Here is a 24,033-nt window from a genome sequence, read left to right as displayed (position 1 = left end):
CATTCGCTTCATCTACCACTTGATGGCGACAAAATACTACATATGTTGTGTGTATCTTACAGCGTGTGATGTTTTTACTAGACCACATTGGCTTTGACGACGGCGTTGTACTGTATTTGCACCTGATTTTATTTATTCTGTTCAGAAATCTCCTTTATCGATTAGAGCCAATTTCTCAAGGGAAATTATGCTGCAAGGTTGAATCCAACAATTTGCTCAAGTCCAGCACCATATACTCCAATCCACACATATTTTTACATCTCAAGTAGGAATAATTCATAGTCCATGTTGCTGGACAGAAGGACCAGTTACAAAAAATATCAGCCATCATTTTCACAAGAGAAACCATTTATTTTTCAAAACCAATGAGGCATCATTCAAAATAATAACATTAAGAAGGCAAAAATTACATTGCGTTTTTTTAAGGCACAGGATAGATAACAAGAAAAGTCTATAACGCCCCAACAGCATGGGAAAACATGTACAAGTCTATGACATAGCTGTCATCCTAACAACTAATTCTGGCAGCCCTGCTCATAAAATGCAATAACTGTTGTCTCTGCTCACATTATTTTGTTTGTTGGACTCGACTGGTTTGAACAACAGTCAAAACCTTATTCAAGTATCCTCTATATTGTTCATAAAACACAGCACTTGTTCATAGCCCTAAAATGCCCTCAGGTCGTCAGTATCTGAGACAACTTTCAGAACAACCAATATTGCACACAGTACACAGAGCAATCATTTCATTCTTTGCATGTATTCATTCCATGTTTGTAATCAAGCATAAAGAACAATAAAAAATCAAATAACACTGCATGACAAAAACATATCAGAGTCAAGACTGCTACTTAGGCCTACATTTGTGATTGTTTCTGTTCCTTTGGTAAGAGTTTTCTCAGACGACAAAACAGAATTTGTCACATTTGAACAAACTGGACAGAAAGCAGTAACAATTCTGACACATTTCAATATCATTTCCCTTAAAGAAATAAAATGCCATGACAACTCCTGCTAATTCTTGTAAGTACATATTAACAAACTGATATTTACATAGAACACTGAAAACAGAGACAAGGCAGTTAGTGTGTACAATAGCAGTACAATATGTTACAATATCTTCCAATCATGATCATGAATGAAATGACTGGAAAAGTTTAAAAAACTTCTTGCATGCGGAAATAAATGCTGTAAACTATATGAAAAATGTACATGAATACAATAAATGATGTGCCCTTATATGAACAAGATCACTATATTACAGCAGGGAGGCGGTTTGACTATGTGAGGAGGGGGTCTTGAATACTTCTTATGCCTTGAGACGACAAACCATCTTCACTCAGATCATACCTGCAGGAGAAAACGATAAAAAGAAATATATTTAAGCACAAAAGTGTTTATTTCCTAAAGGAATCACTCGAAGCTGCACAGGGTAAAATAGAAGTTTACCATTGAGTCCATCCCTTTGATATATCCTCCCCACTTAAATCTACCAGCACCTGCAAAAAGCAAAAGGATATTATGTTTTTGGACTCTAGGGAGGACTTAGGGTTGGCTCTGCTGCTGGAGAATACTTATAATAACAGCCAGAAACAGAAACCTGCAGGAGTTACCTTTCCCAAAAGCCCTTTGTGTTTGGACAGGATGCTCCCTCCGTTCTTCACTGCTACATCCAGAGTTCTCCTGTGGAGCTCCACCATAGATACACTAAACTCAAACCTACAAACACACACATTTCAGACTGATTTTATGATACCAAATAAGCACTTAGTCATTAGTTATGACACTGAGCATCTCTAAATCTGTAAACCTTCAGGAAAGAGGGCACATGTGAAAGGCACAACGGCTACAGCACACATCTGAAAAACACTTTTTAGATCACAAACATGGCACTAATAAGCCTACACGATAATACACGACACACGATTTTATCGGCATGTCATGGGTATTGGCGGAAAAGGGCTTTAAAATAAAATACTGGTATTTGGCGCGAAATGAGCATTTCTGCCGATATGACAGACCGATAAAATGACGCTTTAAAATGGCGTGAGTATGTCTGTGGTGTGGGGTTTTTTGCAGAAATGGACGGCAAAGTTGCTTATTTGCAATGATTACTCAGCATTGGTCATGAAAGGAGTATGAGCTTGAAAATATCGTCACTATCAGATAGATCGGCAAAAATCCAATATCATGCATTGCTTATTTTAAGCGTGAGATAGTGATAATACCTAAACTCACGTTTGATCATAAACTGGGTTAAGGGTCCTCTTCATTGTGCCGGTCTTCCTCCTCCCCGTCCGGCTCTTGTCGGGCAGCAAATAGAGGCGGATGAAGGGATCTGAACTGTCTTTGGTGAAGGCTATCAAGTTACTGAGGACACACAGGACAAACGGGTTTCACTCACATGTTGCTAAGCACACGTTGCTTAGATTATAGTTCCTTTTCATTCTTAAATGCTGGTAGCTCCACAAGAGGCAAGGGGAAACTGGATACTGAAGAATTACAACCCATAAATTACAATAAATGGCCGAGACTTGGCCGAAACAAACAAGGACAAATGTGTGGGGGAAATAAAATGAAATCAAGTCTACCATATATCTTTCAAACAACAAATGGGGATGCAGAGTACGTTGGCAGTTGTGGACCTCACCGGCAAGCGTGCACCACCACAATGAGTTTGTTCCTCTGGGAGCTGTGTCGAACAGTCAGCTGGACCTCACCCAGGGGATACTGGCTGGGTGCCGAGCCACTAGAAAGACACCAGAGGAAGTCAGTGTCACTACCAGAGGCTGCAAGTGAATTTATACAGCACGGATAAAACAGGGACAGATGGATAGCTTGACTCGTCTGATAAAATATTCACTAAAGTACATATTCAACAAAAATGCTATTATATCAGAGGCAAGTGCAGAATTGAAATGTATGCGTAAATATCTGAGTTAATCGAAAAACAATATGATGAAATGAGGAGGAGAAAAAAGTAAAAGCTGAAAAGGATTTAGAAATGGGGAACAAAATGTAGAGAAAGACAGGAACAGTAGGCGGGAAACGATGTATCATATGTGCCATTTACTTCTGCAGCTGACGAAGCCTTTGCTGAAGCTCCAAGGTGGCGAAGGGCAGGGAGATATCGGAGGCCAGGCTGGGTGTGGACTCCTTATGAGGCAGGTGTTTCTGGGAGCTGGACATGCAGGTGCTCAGGTTGGAGGTACTGCGGCGTGGGCTGGCTGAGTATGGCTCGCCGTCCCTTTGCTGGAGGGTGAGGGTGGAAACGTCTATAGGTGGCGGAGGCGTAGGTGGAGGCAGCGGGGAATCTGAGGCAGATCGTCTCTGGGCGGGGGCTGTGCTTGGCTGCGGCACGCTGGACTTCCTGACCTGGACGGAGGAAGGTTGGTCTGAGGAAACCTGCTTCTCCAGGGAGAGGATCTACAAAAAGACAGGAGGACAATCCAGGAAACAATGAATAAGAACCACAGCTCAGTACTGGAATACATTTCTGAACATTTTATTCATGTTATTTCTTGTGAAAATACTCTAACTCAAGTAAATACCTTCCAAATCTTAACTCCACAAAAATTACATTTTTTAAAAGGGGATTTGGTTAGATTGGTGGGTTTACATAAAACCTTAGAGTCACTACAATCCTCAGATTTATTTAAAAAAAAAACCTGCATAGTCAGAATGACTCATCCTTTCTTGTAAAATGGTACTACCACTGGTGAAAAAATTCAGGTATTTTCGTGTGGCTGTTGGCGTAATCTGTCTTTATGGTGCTGCTGTGCAAAACTGTCAATAACCCTGTAAAGCCACTTCTCTTTGTGAATATCTATCATGAATCTTGAGCTGGTTGTGATCCAGTATAGAAAAGCTATTTCAGTGCAGGTCAATATTGTGACATGGCTGCAATCATTCTTTTATTTGATCAGCTGTGATGATTCAATAACAGAGAATGCACCTTGTTTCAAGAAGGCCAATGCAATTTACTTCCTCTGGTATCCTGTGTTTTTAGACAGTATTAGAATTATTCTAGTCTGAAACACAAAGTCAATATTTCAAATAGCAAAGCATGTTGGAATTTGTGAAGGAGGAGGGGTGCTTGTACAATGTGGTCAGGAGTTCAGGTATGAGTGGGATGGTTTCCACAGACAGAAGTGCTGAAAGCTTTCATAGGGGCTATGAAATCTTAATTACTTTATATACTGCTGGTTAATTTGTGAGTTTCTTCCCGGCAAACAATACTTACCTCTATATATAATAGCACATCGTTCATTTGTTGAGTATATTTTGCATTAATAATTAGAATCTGTAAAGTGACTGGTGACTAGAGTTATCAAATAAATGCAGTGGGACAAAAAGTACAATATTTCCCTGAAATGCTGTGAAGTAGAAGTATATAGTGGCATAAGATACACATGGAATTGAAAATTGTACTTCAGCATACTACTTAAGCAAACTTACTTACTTACTTACTTTTCACCACTACCCAAAACACAATAATACAACACCCCAGCTATGGTGAGACTTTTCCCCTGCCTCAGTCTTTTGACATCACAGCACACATGTAGCCATCACATGCAACCAACTCTTGAAGCTAATATTAGCTTACTTAGCTAGCTGGCTACAAGTGATAAACTCTTCGGTTCAGACAGTAGCTCAGATGCACTCTGCGACTCATTGCACAGCCTTCTCACAATCGGTTCTGTCTGAATCAGCAGATCTTGAGCATCTGTTCTGCTCTCCTGAAATGAATAACCCTAAATCACTAATGCATGCAGGTCCATTTTTTACCCTCAGGGCCATCTTAAGTTTGATGGTGGAGCTGGGTCCGGAGTTCTTCAGAGGAAAGCACTGAGTCAGCGTCATGTCTTCCTCCACTAACAGGCTACTCAGAGGCACCGTCAAATTACCCAGAGTGCATTTGTGCTTGTCATCTTTTACCTGTGCATTAAGACAAATGAAGAGTCAGCTTCTTCCGCAATTTGGTGGGTGATCTTACGAAACATACATGTTGTCATTTGCGCAGCGTTACCTCCACCTCGAGCTCCTGCCTCCTGGGGTTGTGAACGAGGAATGAGAAACAATCTTCCCACAGAGGCTCTTTGGTCTTGTACCGGATCTTTACAGGCAGACAGTTAGTAATTTGTTAGTTGTTAATTAAAAGACACGAGAGCAGCTGATTAAAACCACAATTCATCTGGAGAAATCTGTCAGACGTTAGAAAGTGTTGAACTTGAATACAGCCTCATAATATCAGCAATGACATATTAATACTGTGTGTGTGTGTGTATATATTACTTCATATATTCTATATTGCAGGTACAATTTTAAGTTCTACTCAACACAACAATGTTGTTTAAAACCTCTAAACCTTTGTTGATTTTCTTAATTGACTCTTTGATGTGTCAGAAAGTTTCCCCACTAGACTGGTCTCCATGAATAAAGAATTAGGACAGCAAGAGGCTTTTCATATTTTTGGCTCTTTGCTTAAGCAATTAGGATTAGGATTTTAGGATTTTAAATGGAACAACGACCATAAGTTCAAAGTGATTTTAGATTTAAGGGTGTTTTGCACAGTTTTAGGACAATACAACAATCCTAAACATAGTATACTGTTGGCAAGTGAGACGAGGAGTTTTTATAGCCAAGCATTCCTAAGTGACCAAGTCAGTCACCTCAGTCCCACATAATATGTTTCTCACTATGTTTCTCACTTTTTGCCTGAAGGCAAAAGGCCACAGAAACGAGCAAGAAGATGGCAGCAGTACAGGCCTGACAGACATGTCTTTGGGTGCTGATCTTCAGCCAGTCAGCACAGGTGATTTCACTTATTTTGCCTGATTAGACCTCTTCTGAGGACCACGTTGGCATGCACACACTGGAACTTTATTGACATCACTCACCCTCGTGCATATAGTTGTAAAGAGGTTTAGATGTGTATAAAATTCTCCTGTTCGAATCCTTAGCACAACTGCGTTAGAAAATATCTGCTAAGTCGAACATACAAGCACACGGACCTGTATGCTTGAAGAAAATTAATGATACAATCTGCAGCTTTAGTTGAATTCAGCAATAATGGTGCCCTGTTTTGTTGCTGCAACAACAAAACTTTTAGTGTTTGCATCAACTCTGATTCACTGGCTTCTTCTTTATAGCGATGAGTCTCATGAGGATTGTAGTATTTTGAGCTGTTCACCATCCTAAACTTTTGGATTTCTCACAAACAAAGTCTTTGTAACTATTTAACGCTTTAACTCTGCTACAAAAGGAATCTAATAAAACATATCTCCCTTAATCCATTGGATGCTTGTAGTAAACCTTCAGCATCAATAATATCTTGGTCCTCCCCCGGACTAATTTCCCTTTTGAACTCTATGAGAAATAACTGGTAAACACACTAAATGTCAGGGTAATGGCTCTTTAGCCAACACATAATGGTATGTTGGAGGCAGTAACACTTGTAATACTACATTTCACTTCTTTGTACAGCAATTTTATTTCTCTTTTAATTCCACACTCACCAAAATCCAAAATCTGCAGAGGGTCTTTTTTACATCTCATACAGATTGAAATCAGACATTATAACAATACTAATGGGTGCTCATATGACTCACCTTGCTCTCAAGTGTTTTGTGCCCAACAGTCAACTGCACATAAGGACTGGGTTCGCTGCTGCTCTTCTTTGCAGACTATTAGAGAATCAGAGAGAGGGGGGTTAGCCGATTCTCCTCACTGTGACACACAATGCACAAAGTCAGTAACGGACAACATAATTACACCCAAACTCAAACAGCAGCTTCTTGCGACTCTGTATCAAGCACACAATGGTGGAAGAGTCTGCAGTCCAAAGGGGATGGAACATTACCATACGTTTTGACAAGCAGGGCTGCAGGCAGAGAGGCTACCAGGGAGACTGCCAAGCTTTGTCTCCTCTGCTTTCTAAATTTAGCATGCTGGATTCTGACAGCTAAGTATTATTCAGGACTCCTTACAGAATAATAATACTGTACATGTCTACAAGCCATGGGGAAAGTCTTAACTTACGTGTTAACCCATCCTTTCTCTTGAGGAAGGAGCTTAACTTTGACATCTATTTCTCACCAGCATTAGAATTAAGCTCCACATTGTACATGCAGGCTGATTAACACAACCCCACCCTTTTTAATATGCTCGAACTTGAATTCAGTTGGCACTGAGCAAAAAAAATTGTATAGCATTTCACATTATTAAGGTTTATGCACTTAATTTGCCTAAAAATGTCATTCTATTTCTCTACATTGTAATTGTACATTGTGTTTACAATTGTACATGTAATTGGAAACACGACTTATTGCATTACTTCCCTTTCTTTACTCTGTTGAAGTTTTTCTTTGTGGAGTTTTTTCTTATCTGAATTGAGGGTATTTTGCCCTCTCAGACAAATCTGCAATTTTGCTACGTAATTCGGTTACATAAATAAAATTGGCTTAACTTCACATCTGCAACTGGGGTTATCAGTAGGTGTGGGTAGGTGGGTGTCTTGGCATTTTGTGCTTTTGGACAGAAATATATTCAGTAAACAGTTTATCTCACAATTAACGAAAACTCATATTTTTTACAAAACCCTGATTTTCAATCTTATTTCTAAGTATGTGTCATGGTGACACATCTTTAATGAGTCAGTCACATTTTTAAATATCCTGCCTGCATCAGGTTGTTTAAGGCAAGCTCACTGAAAATGTGGTGTGCTCCTCATTGAGTCTGCACAATCAAAGTTAAAGACATGTCTACATCCAGGAAATCTGTGTTCTCTCTATTCTGATGTCAACTGATGCACTTCAGAAATCAAAACAACTTCCCAAGAAAATGAAGGAGTGCTACACACCAGCTCAGCTCGTTTATATTATGTGATGGAAAGGCAAGAAAAAGAGATGCAGAGGGGAATATTGGGTGCAAACTGGAAGTATTTGTACTCCAGTTACCCTGTAATGCCAAATGAAACTGGCACACAATGCTGCGGTGACTTTCACCATGGACTGATCTTGCACTGAGGGAGTGCCATTGCATGGGAGGCTTAAAACTTCCTGGAAATATCAAAGGCAAGAAGCACATTATGTTAACTGGAACTAGGAGTTTGCATAACCTAAAACTGTGTTTGGATATGAACAGCTACATGTGTTGTAACACAGTATATCACCTGTTGATGTTGACCTAACAAGGGACATTCACTTTTTCTACTTCTGCCTGCCTCTTTCTAAACGTAGTGTAATGTTTTTCCACTATAATGCCACATTGAGTGTATACTGTTGCAGGACATTTGGTTGTCCAACGTGATGAGAAATGCAGGAATGCCGGCCTGACAATCATCAGTTCTTGTTCCATACCATGAGTTCCAACTTGAGGTGGACATGATCAGCTTCTTGATTAACTAACAAGCTGCTTGGCAGGTTTGCTGGAGAAAACCTTTGGCCCCATTTATTTCCAATGCCATAAAAACCTGCACAAGTAGGGAACCTTAGATAGGCAAATCATAGTTTCTCTTTTAATATGGATGCTACAAAAAGTGGCCAGTGTTTCAATCAACCATAAAGATTAAAGACATTTTTTTTCCTTTAGAAATATTTCAGTGCAATAGACTTTTGCATGCAAGATCACTCGAGTTAGGAAATGTGGAAAATCATGTGCTGTTACAAATAAGAAGAAGCGTGCAAAGCATAAAAAACATCATAAAACAGACAATGCAATCATTCATCTTCATGCACAAGTAAATTCACTCTGCTTTTTTGATTATCATCAAAATCACATGACACTGGACGGTGCACTTGAGGACACAGACGAAGAGCAACAGATGAGACACAGGGTGTGATCTGTACATGCAATCCATTTTTCCCACATTACCTTCAGGGCCTTAAAGACTGAGACTTGCTTCAACCCGTCATAGGTGAAATCTGACAGGTTGCTCTTTAAGCCACAAGGAGATTTGGGGAAGAAAATCACACCCACAGTTAATAGGACGGGAGTGACTGGGAATGGTTAAGAGGCACGGGAAAAGCCCACTAAACTATGTTGATGTATGTACTGAAACACGAATGGTATGGGTAATACATAGTAAAAAGCAGCATGAGGTCTGATATTGTCGACACTGCAGCAAGCTAACAATGAAAACACAGGTCAGAATAATGAGGTTATTTCCTTCTGGGAAGATATGAAGGCACTGCTAACAATGTGTGACTTTTAAGCCAGCTACAGGCTTTCTGTATCTTTACAACTACACATTAATTGGCCCACTAATACAGTTTCGAGCTCTTCATTCTGTAGACATTTGATTATTTCACACTTGCACAAAGAACCTTATTTAGCACAATACGCGTCTGAATGACAAATAGGCATCGCTGAGTCCTGTGTTTTGAAGTGCCTACCTCATGTTAATGGTTACTTGGCACTCGGGGTGATTTTCCTCAGACATAACAATAAAACCGTGCAGCTGACACATGCTTTGAGACACAGGTCCTGTTACTGTTTAACCCACACCATCGCACACGGCCAATGCTAACACTATCAGGATGCAAAATTGCTGCGGGACTCACACATATTGTCCTATACTCTGAGGTATTGCTCTCACAAAAGACTAGACCAGATGCTCTCCTCTCGCTTAAGTTTCCACAGCCTAAGCTGCCTGTGAAGACGCTCTTGGGTGAAGAGGGAAGAGTAAAAAGAAAAAGGTGGAGTCATGAGTTCTGAAATGACTAAAAAGGTGTTACTTTGTAATTTATGGTGAAAAGCCTTTTAGGTCTTTTGACTCCGGGTTATTTTCAGGTTATAGGTACGTTTTACCACATTTGGTGCTCCTGAAAACTTTAGGTTCTGCAAGTTCAAGGTTCTAATTTGACAACTGCTATACAATTCTTGATATAAGACAGAATCCCTGAGCTGAAATGATTTGATTATAAAACATATTGACCCGTTTGGAGCTGCAAGCCCCATCCATAATAACCAGTTGTTGTTTTTATGGCCAGGTTTGGAGTAGCTAAGAAAATGAGCAAAATAATGAACCTGCCTCCAGGTTTACCTGGAGGTCATTCAAGCACCACAAAGCATGAAACTTTACGGTAACAAGGAAGAGGAGCATTGCTGCCACACTGGTATTTCTTACTAAACTGGTTCAGAGTGTTGCTAAATGTGGTGTCTATGTTTTGGGTAGAGAACAAGAAGCTTGCAGTAGCCTAGTGAAATATTTTAGCACAAGCTTTACAACAGCATTGCCAGCATCAAAATAAAGTAACATTGCAGTATCTTACTGGCAGGTTCTTTGCTGAGTCCAAATAGACCACAAGCAGTGCTGACGATAACCCATCATTGGCCAGGCTTCTGTCTGCACGCACACTTCGCAGCACCTAATTGGGCAGGAAAGACAGAAAATGCAGTCACCACAGAGAAAGATGGCTGTTATGTATAAACCCTCCAATATCAGTAGCAAATATAGAAACAGTGACACAATATTTACTCTGTTAAGGCAAGACAGTTTGTTTTTATTCAGTGTCATACCTGGTCCAACTTCTCAGGAGAGGAGAGCAGTGACAGCCACTCCAGTTTTAAGTGGAGTTTCCCAGTAGAAGTTTCTTCCAGGTTAAACCACTGCAACAGCGTTACAAAACATCATAGTTAAATCAATGAGTTTAGTCAGTGAAGGGAACAAAGTATTGATTTGTGTAACTGGCTAAAAAATATCTTGAAAACATTTAGGAGCTATGATTTTATAAAGGACTAGTCTGACAATTTGGAAAATACACTTATTTGTTTACTTCTTGAGAGTTAGTTGTGAAGATTCAAACCCCTCTCATATCTGTACGATAAGTCTTGTGACTGTCACTGTGAGGTTGCATTGTGAGGCCAGCTATTTTCGCTTGTTTCCAGTTTTTCTGCTAAGATAAGCTAACCAGCTGCTTTCGGTAGCTTTATGTTTACCATGCAGTCATGAGAGTGGTATCAATCCCCTCATTTAACTCTCAGCAAGAAAGGAAATAAGTATCTTTCCTAAAATGTCAAACAATTCCTTCAAGGTGTATAATGTATTACCCCTAAGCATGTTCTAATTACAAGAGTACTATAATCTGACACAGACATGGTTTTACCTCATCAACCTTTTGCTCTTTGTGCAGCTCAGTCATATCGATCATCAGGCTGTAAATAATGACAAATAATTAATCAAATACAGATGGCAAACAGAAAGCAGAGAAGTCCACCAATTAATCTGAGCAGAGGGGGTCCAGTTATTGATTGGTTGCTTTGCGTTGTGGGCGCTGGGTGTAGCATTACAGCCTTGGGTCAGAATCAATTGACTTTGCCCTTGAGCTTGGAACTGTGGGATAACGCCACTTCCTCTGTCCTATAACTGATGTCTACTGGCCGAGATACTTTCACCACACCATCCCCTCAGGTGTCCACACTGTGTTTAGGACATGATATGCAATGCCACACCAGATCCTTAGCTTATCTATATAAAGCTAGTCAATATACAACGATGCTTGTTCTTACGTGTCAGTCATATTTCTGTGGACCTTGTTTCTTATGGAGAACATGGGCTACGATCAGAGCAGGGCAGGAAATGAAAGAAACACACCTTCCCAGGAAATCATCTTTGTCCGGATCCTCATCAAACAGCTCAATCTCAAGGTGTTGACCTGAGTGCTCGTACACCAGCGCCTGATGAAGAGAAGCACATATTGATGCTTGTTCAAGCAGGCATGTGCAATCAATAGACAGATTACCTCATGCAGGTTGGGAGAATACACTCGTTTCATGTGTTGACAAATGATACTATTACTCAGACTGCCGTTATAAACGTTCACCCCCTACTCCGAGAGACACCCCTCGCTTGTCACCTCGTAAACTTCGTTCCATTTGGGATGGAGGCTCTCCTTGACCGTTTTGCTCTGGAACAGCTGGTTGCCGATCTGCAGGACCCCATACGGGTCAGACTTGCCCTTTATCAGCCCTCCCAGAAATTTATCCTTCCCTTCCAGATCCTGAGCCTCCAGGAAGTGAATCCTCAGAACTCCCTGTGGAGACGTGCAGAGCACAGCGTTAAGGGGAGCGACTCTGAAATAGCAGCCTCTGACACTTCAAGGCCACAGCAGAGTCAGAGTTGATAAGATGTGACTTTACCTACTGGGTATCATGAGGCAATGCAAGAGAAAACTGTGGCTTATAGCTAATGTTAGGTAGTAACACTAGCTATTATAACTGTTTGCATGCAAACCTCAAATTGAGGACTTTTTTTACCTTTTCTGCCATGAACTGTAAGACTTCCATTTTTATTTACATTAGTAATTGATGGTTTAGTCTATGAAATGTCAGAAATTATCCAAATTGTCCATCACAAGGTCAAATTTTTAAATATTTTTTTGTGCGACCAAGTCTAAGACTAAAGAGTCACTAAATGTATTTTTTTTCTAATTCAAGTAGTGACATGAAAGAGAGAAAAGTAGCAAACCCTCGCATTTGAAAATCTGACATCATTATCATCATAATCATAGCCAAAAACACCTTAAACATCACAAAATAGTATATCCTCAAAGAGGACGCAGCTTGCACTGAAGTATACTTAAGTGTTTATCTTGTTGCCATGGATACAGGTACAAGGGACAAAGCCTTGAAATGTTTTTTGCTGCTTTGTTTCATTCTGTTTTAATGCTGTGAGTTGCTGACAAAACCCTGACATCTACTTTCTTTTATTACAGAAAGAATAATAAAACACACATCGCACAGACTATGAAGCAGTCAGCCGATGTCCTAACCCAAACAGTCAGAAGAGGCATATTAAACCACCTCATGTTTAATTTCATTTTCACACTGTATTAGTACCTTCGGCATGGGGAAGCGTAGCTTGGCCAGTTCCACGTCCCCGACCAGTGGGATGGTGATACGATTTGGTAAAACCAGATAACTGTAGATGATGTCTTGAATCAGACTGTCAGAGAAGCCACTGTAAGGACAGTAGGGAGGGAAGCAAGAAAGGAGGAAAGCAAGATAAACAGAACGAAGCAATGAATTATTCAAGTAAGGGTGCCCGTGGGTTATAAATATTCTCCTTTAATCTCAGTTTAGTACAGTACATTTCTGCTACACATGTGAGAAGATAGTAGGAAAATTGGAGTCAGTTCAAGCATGTTGGTGCTGTGGGCCATCAAACCTCTGAACGTCTATCTGCTCCACAAATGATTGAACACCGTGAAAACAACAATGACAGTGAGGGTAGAGAATGACATTACCACCAAGAGCGCCTTTATTTATTTAGCTGTGGCACAGCTGTAAAATTGCAATCACAGCAAGAAAAAAATGGAATTAGAATGAAAATTCATCATCTGGTGTCATTGCTGCGCCTGTCCCTCGGAGAAAAACAGTTGTGATTACAGCACAGCCGTCCATATATCATGATGTGGATGTCTTAATGAGAGGCGTTTGTAAACTGTCTGAGTAACCAACTGGAAGTGATCCTCAAATTGTCTCCAGAGTGATCCCAGGACCCTGAATACACCAACTAAATGTACAAAATGGCCTGGAGGAAACACTTATGTGCTGCCATGTGAGATACAACAACATGGTCTGTTGACAAGTAGCCAAATAAATGGGACATTTACTAATACACAGGACCTGATGTACCAACCACAAGCCCTTCTAATTGTCCGCCAGTGTAGCAACTTACAGTAGCTAGATGACAGGCTGTGTGTAATTGGTGTTATAAATTAAGGAAACTTCTCTCCAAGATGTCTTGTTGAATTAGGCCCAGGATGTTCCAGAGTCGCTGCACAAACCAAGAACGGCCACTTACACTGATTAGATCACCTGTACTGCAAAGTCAAAACTATATTTTTGATGAAGGTTAAATTAAATCCAGACTTTTTGATCTGTTGGCAGACAGCTGGCTAAGAGTCTTCAAACCCCTTTTCCTTAATCTCACTGTTTCTCTAGTTTTTGCTCTTTGCTTTTATAATGCTGTGCAGAAATGTATTCCTATAACTTTAAGGCTTACGACCACTCTACAACATAGACTAATTTCTTCTCTGCTGTCAGCTCCGTTGCATCGTTCATGTTGACGTTTACAGCTGCAGAATGTGTTGCTGCCAAGTGCGCAGGTTTAGAGAACACAATTTAAAAGCTGATAGCTAAATAAGAGCCATTGCATAATTGTGTGACTCACAAACCGAATAGTCGATTATTACTTATTCACTAATAGATGATCGACCTCATAATAGTCATTCACTGCAGCCCTGCCTAACATACAATAGCAAACAGAAACGGATCAGTCAAGTTGAAACTACTTCATTCTGCAGCTCAGAGACAAAAATCCATAAGCAAACTGTTGGTTGAATTATATAAAGATTTCTAAATGTCAAACCATTCAGATGTTAGCAATTTACAATTAGCCAGCAGCTATTTGACATTTCAGAGCAAAGAGTAGTTCTGAGTTTATTGGGATTTATTGTAGGTGTTGTGCAAGTTAATATAGCCAAGGTTGTGAATGAGTTCCAAAACCAGGAAATTTAGAATTAATTTTTCATAAATGCCTGCAGTTAATTCCAACCTTGCAATTTATCACAGACATACAGCAAGAGCATTTAAAATTCCTTTAAAAGCAGAAACTTCCTTTCCTATTCTAAAACAACACAAAAACAGCACACCATCCGCTCTGAAGGAAATGAAATCAACTCAATTGTGTTTGTGTCTGGAGTCAGGAGAAACATTCATTTGATCAATCCTGAGCTTTTCTTGAAACGGCAGGCTGCAGCTCTTCCCTGTGAGCCGATTAGAGACTTTATGATTCTCTGGAGGGGGACCGATCAGAGCCGGAGCTTTTCTCCAGCTGAGATCTGAGGGTGTAAAGGGATTCCTGCTGCATCAGTGCTTATTGCTGCATTTTTGTGGCCCCCCTGGTATAAACATTAGGACACCCCCACATACCTGCCTGTGTGTGTGCACGCACAGTAATAACAGGAAGACCGTTTATTCATTTTAGAACAGTGCTGACTGCAGACATGCACACTTTATATCATATAGAATGTACAGTGTGGTGCTGTGTGTTTCACTCTCTTGAGCCATTTCATTGAAAAATGTCCATCATCTTTTGACAGACGGTAATGCATTTAGCCATGCTAGCGGGATGGCTGTAGGGCTGGTAGTGTAGGTCTGTCAGTTTGTCAACTATTGGATGGATTTCCATGAAATTATGAGCAGACAGTCATGATTCTAGTTTTACTTATCCATTAAAAAATCTCAGCTGCAACTGAAAAGATTGGCACAAAAGTTTCTACAAATGTCATGGTTCCCAGAGGATGAATCCTAATGACTTTGGCAATCCCCTGACTTTTCCTCTTACGCCACCATGACAACTGTGGTTTTGAGCGAAATATCTCAACCACTACTGACGTGAAATTCTGGGTGAAACAATCATGTTCCCCTCAGGATGAATTGTAATAACTTTGCAATACTTCTGTTGATGGCCAAATGCCAGAAAAGCTCATAATATTCCCGTCAGCCACAGCTGTACTTTGTGTTTAGTGCTAAATATCAAATGCTACCATGCTAACCTGCTAACCTAAGCTGCTGACCATTGTAAACATTATACCTGCTGAACATCAGCATGTTGTCATTCTGAGCATGCCTGCTTTAGTATTTTGCTGAGTACAGCCTAACAGAGCTGCTAGCGTGCCTGTAGACTCTTGTTTTGCTTCTGATTCTAAAACCAACTCAACAGCAATGACATATCACAACATGTACACATAACACAATAAAAACAAGGTTTAAAAGAGACACACTGGGCGAGCCTTCAAGTAGGCAGCTGATGCTGTCTGCCTGTCTGCCGCTGCATTCAAAGAACACTCTCGCAGCAGCTACGATTTCACCATCTGCGCCTCCGCTCCACCAGCTATTCCCTCTCCTCTACACGTGCCCTCCTTCCTCCACAACCAACACACGGGCACACGTGCATGCACACGCACACACACACACACACACACACAAATTGCATTGCACAAGCTACATGGATCCATTTCAACCCACGGAGGACTCAACAGAAGAGCTGACAGAGACCGGCCACTAAGTGCTGCCTGTGCCAACATGTCTGCCCACATCAGCAGCGTATATGACAACCAGCCATAATCCCAGAATACCACATGCAGCAGCATTCACGCATGTCTCACTTTCTTTGGGGTGTAAATAATGTATGAACCACTCAAGACAGCAGCGAGTAATTGTGTTTGGCTGTTAGCAACTCTTAATTGACGTTCATTTACTCTCTGCTCAGCCCACACATCTGCCCAAGGGGAAAAGACACTTAAAATAAATAAGACAAAATAAGAAAGAAAGCACATCTTCTGATCTTAACTGTTTTTGCCCACTTGATAATTATCTTAATCTTTATTCACTATGATGCGTGCATGTAAACATACTGCAAACATCGTACTTGATCTCAGTGCCTGCTTGCAAAAAGACGACCCACATCAGCTAAGTCAGGTCAAGCTCTTAATCACAACAGTAATATGGACAAGGACACCTCAGGCATTCAGCACTCAAATAAAACCTTTAGCAGAAAATAATTTCAGTGCATTAGGTGGAATTTATCTCCTTAGAAATTGGACAGAACAGGCTGTCGTGAACATACACGCAGCAGTGAAAGTATTTCCTAGTTAGTTGCAGATAAAGTGTCAGGTGAATGAAAACAATAATGAATTATTGCTCTTCTAAAAACTTGACCATCTGGGTTGCACTTCAATTTCCCTCACAAGCACCAACAAAGACATTTCTTAATAAGCAAGAAAAGTAAGTTTGAGCTGACTTACTTGAGTCCAGGAATGTCAAGTATATTGGTGAGGCCGGTCCAGTTAATGTCCAGAAGCTAAAAGAAGAGAAAATAGGAAAAGGGATCATACCAGTTGGTCAGGGTGCAAGTGAACAGAGTGTGAATCAAATTGATTCAAACACTTCAGTTTATTGCTTCCTGGCCCCTGTGCTACATTTACCTCATCACTTCTAATTTCTGGCCAACACACCCTGCTGAATAATAACAGCAGAGACAAAGAGTCCTATACAGGTTGGAGCAAAATAATATGAATCAAAAGTGTCAAAAAACAAGTTGCTGCTGTTTTGGTCGACTTTGAAAACAAAGAACTGCCTCACCTACTATATTTTAGGTGTATCAGTTATTTAAGAGAAATGGTTGGCAATGGAATGTAAATAAAATATTAAAACAACAACCTTTTCTGGCCTTGTGTAAGCTTAAGCATATTTTTTTACCTTCTTTGTTTTTTCATCTAAGTTTGTTTTACCTTGTAAGTGTTTAAGTGGATGCTGTGTGCACTGTTAGACAGAAATCACAGATCCTTGTATGGAAATGAATACAAAAACACCTGCTTACTGAAATATTTATAAAAGTAGCAGCAGCCCTCTGGGGTCTCATTAGTTTTCATTGCATAATGAGGTCAGGAACAATTTAGATTTCCAGCGTCAAAAGTACTAGTTTTTACAAAGTATTCCAGAGTACATCTGGAGTAAGAGTAGTGCAAATCAATTTCCATTCACTATCTGGGTTAAACTGGCAGCAGGTTTTCTCATTTTCAAAAGAGAAGACAGGAAAAAGAAAGCAAATCAAAGAGAGTGTGGATCATCAGCATCAGCTGAGACCTGAAATGCAGGCAGATCCTCCCTCTCAGTGAGCTTTGATCTGTTTCTGCCTCCATGCTGAAGTAGCTGTGTTTTCTTAATGAGTCCTTCCCACTCTTCTTTCCTGGCCAAGTTGCTTTCACTGCAGCAGATGAAGTGAGCGCCGCAGGGGAGAGGGGAGCACTGCAGGGCTCTGAATGATGTGATGGGGAGGTCTGAGTGTTGTGGGAGCGTGGCGCGAAGGGACACACAACTGCCTGCAAATCACTCCTGCAGAGCGCGCAAAAGACTCGACTTGCATAGTTGGGTAACAAGGATGTAGTGAAAAACAACAGCACTATCTTCCAACTATAAACCTAGTGTATAACAGAAGATAATAATTAATTTATTCTGAGAAATACTCAGCATTTACAGATACCAGTTTCTCAGTTGTCAAGATTTGTTGATTTTCTCTGTTTGTTTTCATGAATTTAACACCTTTGGACTCTGGACTGGTAAGACATAATCAGCAACTTTAAAGGAACAGTTTGAGATTTTGTGAAATAACCTTGCTTGTTTTCTTGCTGAGAGTTACATGAAAAGATTGATGCCACTCTCATGTCTCTGCTACAGCAAAAAGCTAGTTATCTTCTTATCTTATGTCAGCATAACAACTGGAAACACAGGGAAAAAGCTAACCTGGGTCTGTCTAGAGATAGCAAAATCCTGCCAGCACCTTCATAGCTGCTTCCCCCTGATTCCAGTCTTCAGTCTTGAGCTAAGCTAACTATCTCCTGGCTGGAGCTTCATATTTAGTGTACAGATACGAGAGTGGCAACTATTATGTGATCTAACTATCAGCAAGAATCTCTTATGCACTCTTTTAGCACAGCTCCGAATGGTTTGTGAAATGATCTTCAAGGCAGTCGTTACAATAATAGTTTGGGTCCCTCATTGACTTCATTTTAACATTCTGTCACAGCGCTGCAACAGAAACACCACTTGAAACCGTCTCTATCTGAAAAAAAACAACAACTTTAAATTTAATTATCTGTTACACAACCCACATATATTACATTTGCACTGACATCAAAGAGAAAAAAGCAGAGTACTATCAAATTGGGAAGATGTAATCTAGGATTGATTAATATTAATGTATTCATTAGTTATTTTTCACTTGATTGAATGACTCAGTTACTCTTGTTTCCCAAATCTCAAACTTTTCCTTTAAGACATAGATTTTGACAATATTGTGGACTATTCTGCAGCCTAAAGATTAATTGATTAATAAAAAAAAACGTAACAAAGCACTCAATCTATTAATTAATCCATAAATTAGATAATAATGTAAATAATCCTATGTTCACAATGTGGAGTAGATGTCTTTTATCATAAGTCCTTATCTAACGTGAAGGACTGTAGAAACTGAACCTGAGCGATGAAATCTCACAGCAGAATGTGTTGCATCTCTTTATTTACACTGCACTGAGTCACATTAGTGCGATCACACAGACCGGCCATGGTCAAGACCTCTTATGGTCTGGAATGTTTCTATTTCATTTGGCGCTGAGGATCAGACCTTGTATGGCACGCTGAAAGACAGACGATGAGTTATTTGGTTTCCAGGATACACAATGTCATGATTCTTTTTTTTCTTTTTTTTAAGAAGCTGCTTTTGCAATTTATTCTCTCGCCTCCACTGTACCAATGCAATGTTCCTCAACTGGAGGCAGGCAGAAGATTGAGATGCATAAGTGTGTGTGTATGCATGTGGGACTGCACCGTGATTTACTGACTTCTACCTTCTTCCTTCAGCCGCCTACAGTAATATCTCCACGTTGAGCTTTAGCTGAGTGTCTTGGGTAGAGAAATCTGCCAAAGTAGGACTGGCTTGATCTGTGGCTATTTAAAGCTCTGCTATAGTTCCACTGGGTCCTCCCATTTAGTGTAAATCGGTCAAACATTTTTAAGCTATGCAGCAGTGGTTCTGCACAGGGATTGATAGAATGTGGTCTGGAAAATCCAAGCGACTGGAAATGTGAAGTGCAAATCACATAAAATTATGCAGATTAAAGCCCACCTCCAATTCAAATCAAGTTTCAGCATGTTAACATGTCCATATGGAGTTTTTTTATATGCTACAAGACATATCACAAGCGAAATAAGCAGTCAACACCATTGCTGATTTCAAATTTTCAATAGTTTCACTATTTTCAAAATGATGGCAGAGACTTGTTCTGTTTTCAGCTGCAAAGATGGAAAAGGAGAAATGGTAATCTGAAAATCTGAGAGCCAAACCGCAGCCTGCAGTAGCCTTTTTCCAGACACAAAACTGATACTGAAGCCCGACGCTGTTCCATCCATTTATCCTGGGGACACAGCGAGTACAAACCAACATGTTGGTAAGATTATTTTTGATGTGTTTTATCTGTTGACTGTGTCCAACAGATTTGCAGTGTGCTAGATAATGTTAGCCAAGGTTAGTTTGCCAAGTTACATGATGAGTCATGTCAAATGCTGACAGGACACTTTATACGGCTTAGGGGTGTTGATGCAGAAAGTTACTGCAAACGTTACTAAAGACAGTTTGAGACTGTCAGCTGCAGACGAGAGGAGGGGTGGGTGGACTTAGATCTGCGCATGGAGGCAAAGGTGTAGAGTTCCAGCAAAGCCAATGTAAGCCTGAATGGAGTTTTTTCACAGAAAAAAACATCTAAAAATGTATTTCTGATGAACAGATGGAGAAAAAAGTGAAATTAAACTGAAAGTTAGGGCTGTAAAATGAAGATAAATGAAGAAACACACTGTAATACGATTCAGCAGTTATTTGAATTATGAAATTAACATTTAACATCCAAGTTCCGTTTATCATTATTATTTCTGCCTGAAAAAGGTAAAAAGATTAGCAAAGCAGAAAACTAAGGAGCAATTTGTTTTATGTTGTACAATATCATAAAACTTAGTGAGAATATGAAATGCCCAAAGAACCAAAATGGGGTATAAATTCTTCTCATAATATTCTTGACATTTTGTGATATTCACAGAAATGCAGCCAACCTTGGAAAAACTATTGAGTACAAAGAACAGAAAGAAAGCAGATAATTCAAAAATAAGTTCACAATTTTCAAACGCCATGTAAAATAACAGTCTAAGACTGAATGTGTCATATTGCTGCATCATTTCAGGTGCTGGTTTTCTATTTCAACATACAAATCCCAGTTTAATAGCCTCCACTCTAATCACACTACATTTATTCAGACTGCTGTATCATTTTAATTTCCACTGCTTCTCTATCAACCAGCTTTAATTGAATTAACTAGTGTCATATTATCAGCGCCTGGACTTACTGGCTTCTTGAGGAAGAACACAGACAGAGCTCCAACAAGAGGCATATCACCCAGCAACGGCTCCATCACCACTCTCAACACGCCGTGGATCTATGGAAACACAAGAGCAACGCATTGACACACACTCATACAGAAAGGGAGAGTTAACGGGAACTCACACCTTGCTGGCTCTTGACATTCCTCAGTAGTGGAGCTGTTAGCTGTAGCACATGACAGTTTGGAAACTCGATCACGGCCTTATTTCACACCTGCCCCGTGTCATCCTCCACCTTCTCAATAACATATTATGACAATTACAGGGATTATGGTGCTGGAAGTGCCTTACATGCGTCATGTGGATGCCACACAGCTGCTCTAATCCACACCAGGGAACAAAGGATGCTTAAATTCTAGCACCAATATATTTGTTTTGAGGCTATATTTATATTTTCAGGGTGGATAGTCAGAAAATCTTGTCCAACCAATACCAATAACACTCTTGGGATCAACACTATTTGAGCTCTTTTAAATTTGCATGCAGCTCTTCAAAGTAAATGTCATCTCATTCATTTAAAGGCTTCATGTTATTTCTTGGCCAAGTTCAATATGAGACATTATTTCCTTAAATCAGCTCCTCAGAAAATGACACAGACAGTAGCTGGCAAACCAAAGTGAAGTATATATCCTTGAATTTATCAGAGGTATGAGCAAGAATTCAAACCCCCATTTAGATTTGTCTATCTTAACGACCAGGTCTTAAAGGCAGGGACACCGACACACACTAATGATGAATAGATCTTACATAATGGGTTTATTTATGAAAAGAAAAATGTCGTAATTTAAACGTTTAACAGGCTTTTAATGTAAAGTAGTTGTGGTGAGGAGTGGACCTCCATCTTGGTAGTGGGACCACACAAAATAAATAATAGACCAATATCAGCCAGTGTTTAACCCCACTCCTCACAAAGCCATCACTAATCTCAGCGGTGTCATGGAGTCAAACGCACCTGCTCTGTGTAAACCAGCTCAAGGAGTGATGGGGACTAATGTATTAGTGGTTAATAATGAGCTGGAGAGATATGTAGGTCTGCCTGAGTTACATAATGAGGGCAGCGAGCAACAGATCTCCCCCAGGGACAGACCGAACAGCACTCGGTCTCCAAGGAGGCACGCTGATTGTTTTTTTCTGCTTGCTCTATTCCACTGCAGCAACACACAAAGGGGTCAAGGACACCAATACACACACACACACACACACACACACATACACACATAATAATTTTCAAAGTTTATATGTTGATGTGAATTACATATATTTAATAGAGGAGGGGCTCAGTCTGAGAAAATTATAATCTTTTACAGTGATTCAAAGTTAAATTGTACACCATAACCTTGCTATAATTATGTTTTTACGCTCTATTGTGCATTATGATTCAGTTTTATTTTGTTTTCTCTTCAACCACTCTGTTGTATTGGATTACCTTTATAGCTCTGCAGAGAAGTAGTTCCCAACTTCGGACCCTTAAGGGGTTACAAGACAATAAATGGGATAGGAACGAAGAAAGAAAACATTTCTGCAGTACAAAACTATGATTATTTTTTATTAGACCATGGAGTTTTACCTTCCAAGGCCTCTAAATAAAATTCAAAGTAAACAATCTCAGAAAATTAGTCTTTGGTTGAACTGTTCACAATATTTAGACATATGCAATTTGTGACAAAGGGTTGCAAGTAGGCATTGTTAAAAAGGGTTGGGAAACATTGCTGTAGAGAATTTATTGTTATTAGTACAGCCTCATCACTATGAGTACACAATACACACAAGTAATTTGTACTTTCATACCAGTGGTGATGAAATTATATACTCATGCTAAAAGCTTTGTACCTGCAGACATTTAATAGATGTCACGGCACAGAAATAATAAGAAATGGTGCTCTAGTGAAAGGAGAAAACCTCCTGTGCAAAAACCTTCAGCATCTGATAAATGTTGCACAAAAATCAAAGCTGCGATTCATCCAATACAGGAAAAATCCCCTCAACTTAGAGCCGACAGGACAACCTTTACCTGAGGTGACTGTGTCACTTTCTATCTAACACTTCATGCTCCTTTTCTGACAACCATTGTAGAGGCCAAGACTCATGTCAAAGGAATGTACCTCAGTGAGGATGTGAAACAAAAAGAAATTTCCTTACCTGGATGCTCTTAATGCCAGCTTTGCAGTAGTAGCGTTTGATATCTACATCAATCTCAGTGTTTCCGACAAAGCTGAGTGGCAAAAACACAAAGCATGTCATATAAAAATCAATTTTAAAAAGACTTTCAAGGTCTGGTTCGGTCGGATAAGGCATTGCATTGGTTTAGACACCATGTTTTATTCATTTCCTTTCCTGTGTTTGTTTTAACACTCACAAACACAAACATGTAGGATTTTCCTCCGGATATGATACGACTGTAGTTACTGTGCTCAGTGAGTCATATTCAACATTTTTGAATCATCTTGTTTTCCAGACTGCCATATGTGATCCTGCATTACTGTTTTTAATTTCATCTCATTATCACCCTCACTGTTTATTGCTCAGTTTCCAAACACTGTATTAGAGCTGTACTTACTGTTATTAGCATTAACCATGGGTGTCACCAAATCAACCAGGACTAAACTCTTAAGGATTAAAACTTTAACTCCATTATTTCAGATCAACAATCCCTTAAAAGGGCTACGCCTCTAATTTTACTCATCAAAGTCTGTCACTTATTAGGGAGTACCACTGCATATGTGAAAACAGTCATTTAAAGGCTTTCGTGGCTTCGCAAAATCTGACAAATTGCATTAAATTGCCCACCCTGACTTTACCCCCAACTGAACTGTTGTCAGGTTTTGACAAAGAAAAGGAATGAGTGAAATACCAAAAGACTATATCTCTGGTTTTGTCGCATAATTTTTTTTTAAAACTGTCCATCATAAGTCTGACAGTGTTATAGGAGTGCAATGTTAAATCAGCCGAGTGCTCTTTCAGGGTCTGTGGAAACCATTTTAAACCACAATCAGAAAGAAGCTGCAGAGGTAAAACAGGAGTGATTTAAACAGGGATCTG

General features: G+C 39.9%; 1 protein-coding gene across 1 annotated transcript in view; it reads right to left on the bottom strand.

Annotated features, from left to right (window-relative positions):
- Window positions 1-336: 336 nt before the first annotated feature.
- Window positions 337-24,033, bottom strand: part of esyt2b (extended synaptotagmin-like protein 2b) — a 30,676-nt gene continuing 6,979 nt past the window's right edge. The window contains exons 5-22 of the mRNA XM_041961341.1: window positions 23,134-23,206; window positions 20,961-21,050; window positions 16,815-16,870; window positions 12,841-12,961; window positions 11,859-12,035; window positions 11,597-11,679; window positions 11,109-11,157; window positions 10,522-10,611; window positions 10,275-10,370; window positions 6,612-6,686; window positions 5,030-5,116; window positions 4,789-4,938; window positions 3,074-3,426; window positions 2,651-2,749; window positions 2,239-2,370; window positions 1,614-1,719; window positions 1,450-1,499; window positions 337-1,350 (exon numbers count right to left, since the gene is read on the bottom strand). Of these exons, the coding sequence (XP_041817275.1) occupies window positions 1,281-1,350; window positions 1,450-1,499; window positions 1,614-1,719; window positions 2,239-2,370; window positions 2,651-2,749; window positions 3,074-3,426; window positions 4,789-4,938; window positions 5,030-5,116; window positions 6,612-6,686; window positions 10,275-10,370; window positions 10,522-10,611; window positions 11,109-11,157; window positions 11,597-11,679; window positions 11,859-12,035; window positions 12,841-12,961; window positions 16,815-16,870; window positions 20,961-21,050; window positions 23,134-23,206 (1,957 nt within the window). The 3' untranslated portion in view covers window positions 337-1,280. The remainder of the gene's footprint in view (window positions 1,351-1,449; window positions 1,500-1,613; window positions 1,720-2,238; window positions 2,371-2,650; window positions 2,750-3,073; window positions 3,427-4,788; window positions 4,939-5,029; window positions 5,117-6,611; window positions 6,687-10,274; window positions 10,371-10,521; window positions 10,612-11,108; window positions 11,158-11,596; window positions 11,680-11,858; window positions 12,036-12,840; window positions 12,962-16,814; window positions 16,871-20,960; window positions 21,051-23,133; window positions 23,207-24,033) is intronic.

This window comes from Chelmon rostratus, chromosome 20 (genome assembly GCF_017976325.1).
Source record: "Chelmon rostratus isolate fCheRos1 chromosome 20, fCheRos1.pri, whole genome shotgun sequence".
Taxonomy (NCBI): domain Eukaryota; kingdom Metazoa; phylum Chordata; class Actinopteri; order Chaetodontiformes; family Chaetodontidae; genus Chelmon; species Chelmon rostratus.
The sequence above is the reverse complement of the archived record's forward strand: the minus strand, read 5'-3'. Positions and strand labels throughout refer to the sequence as shown.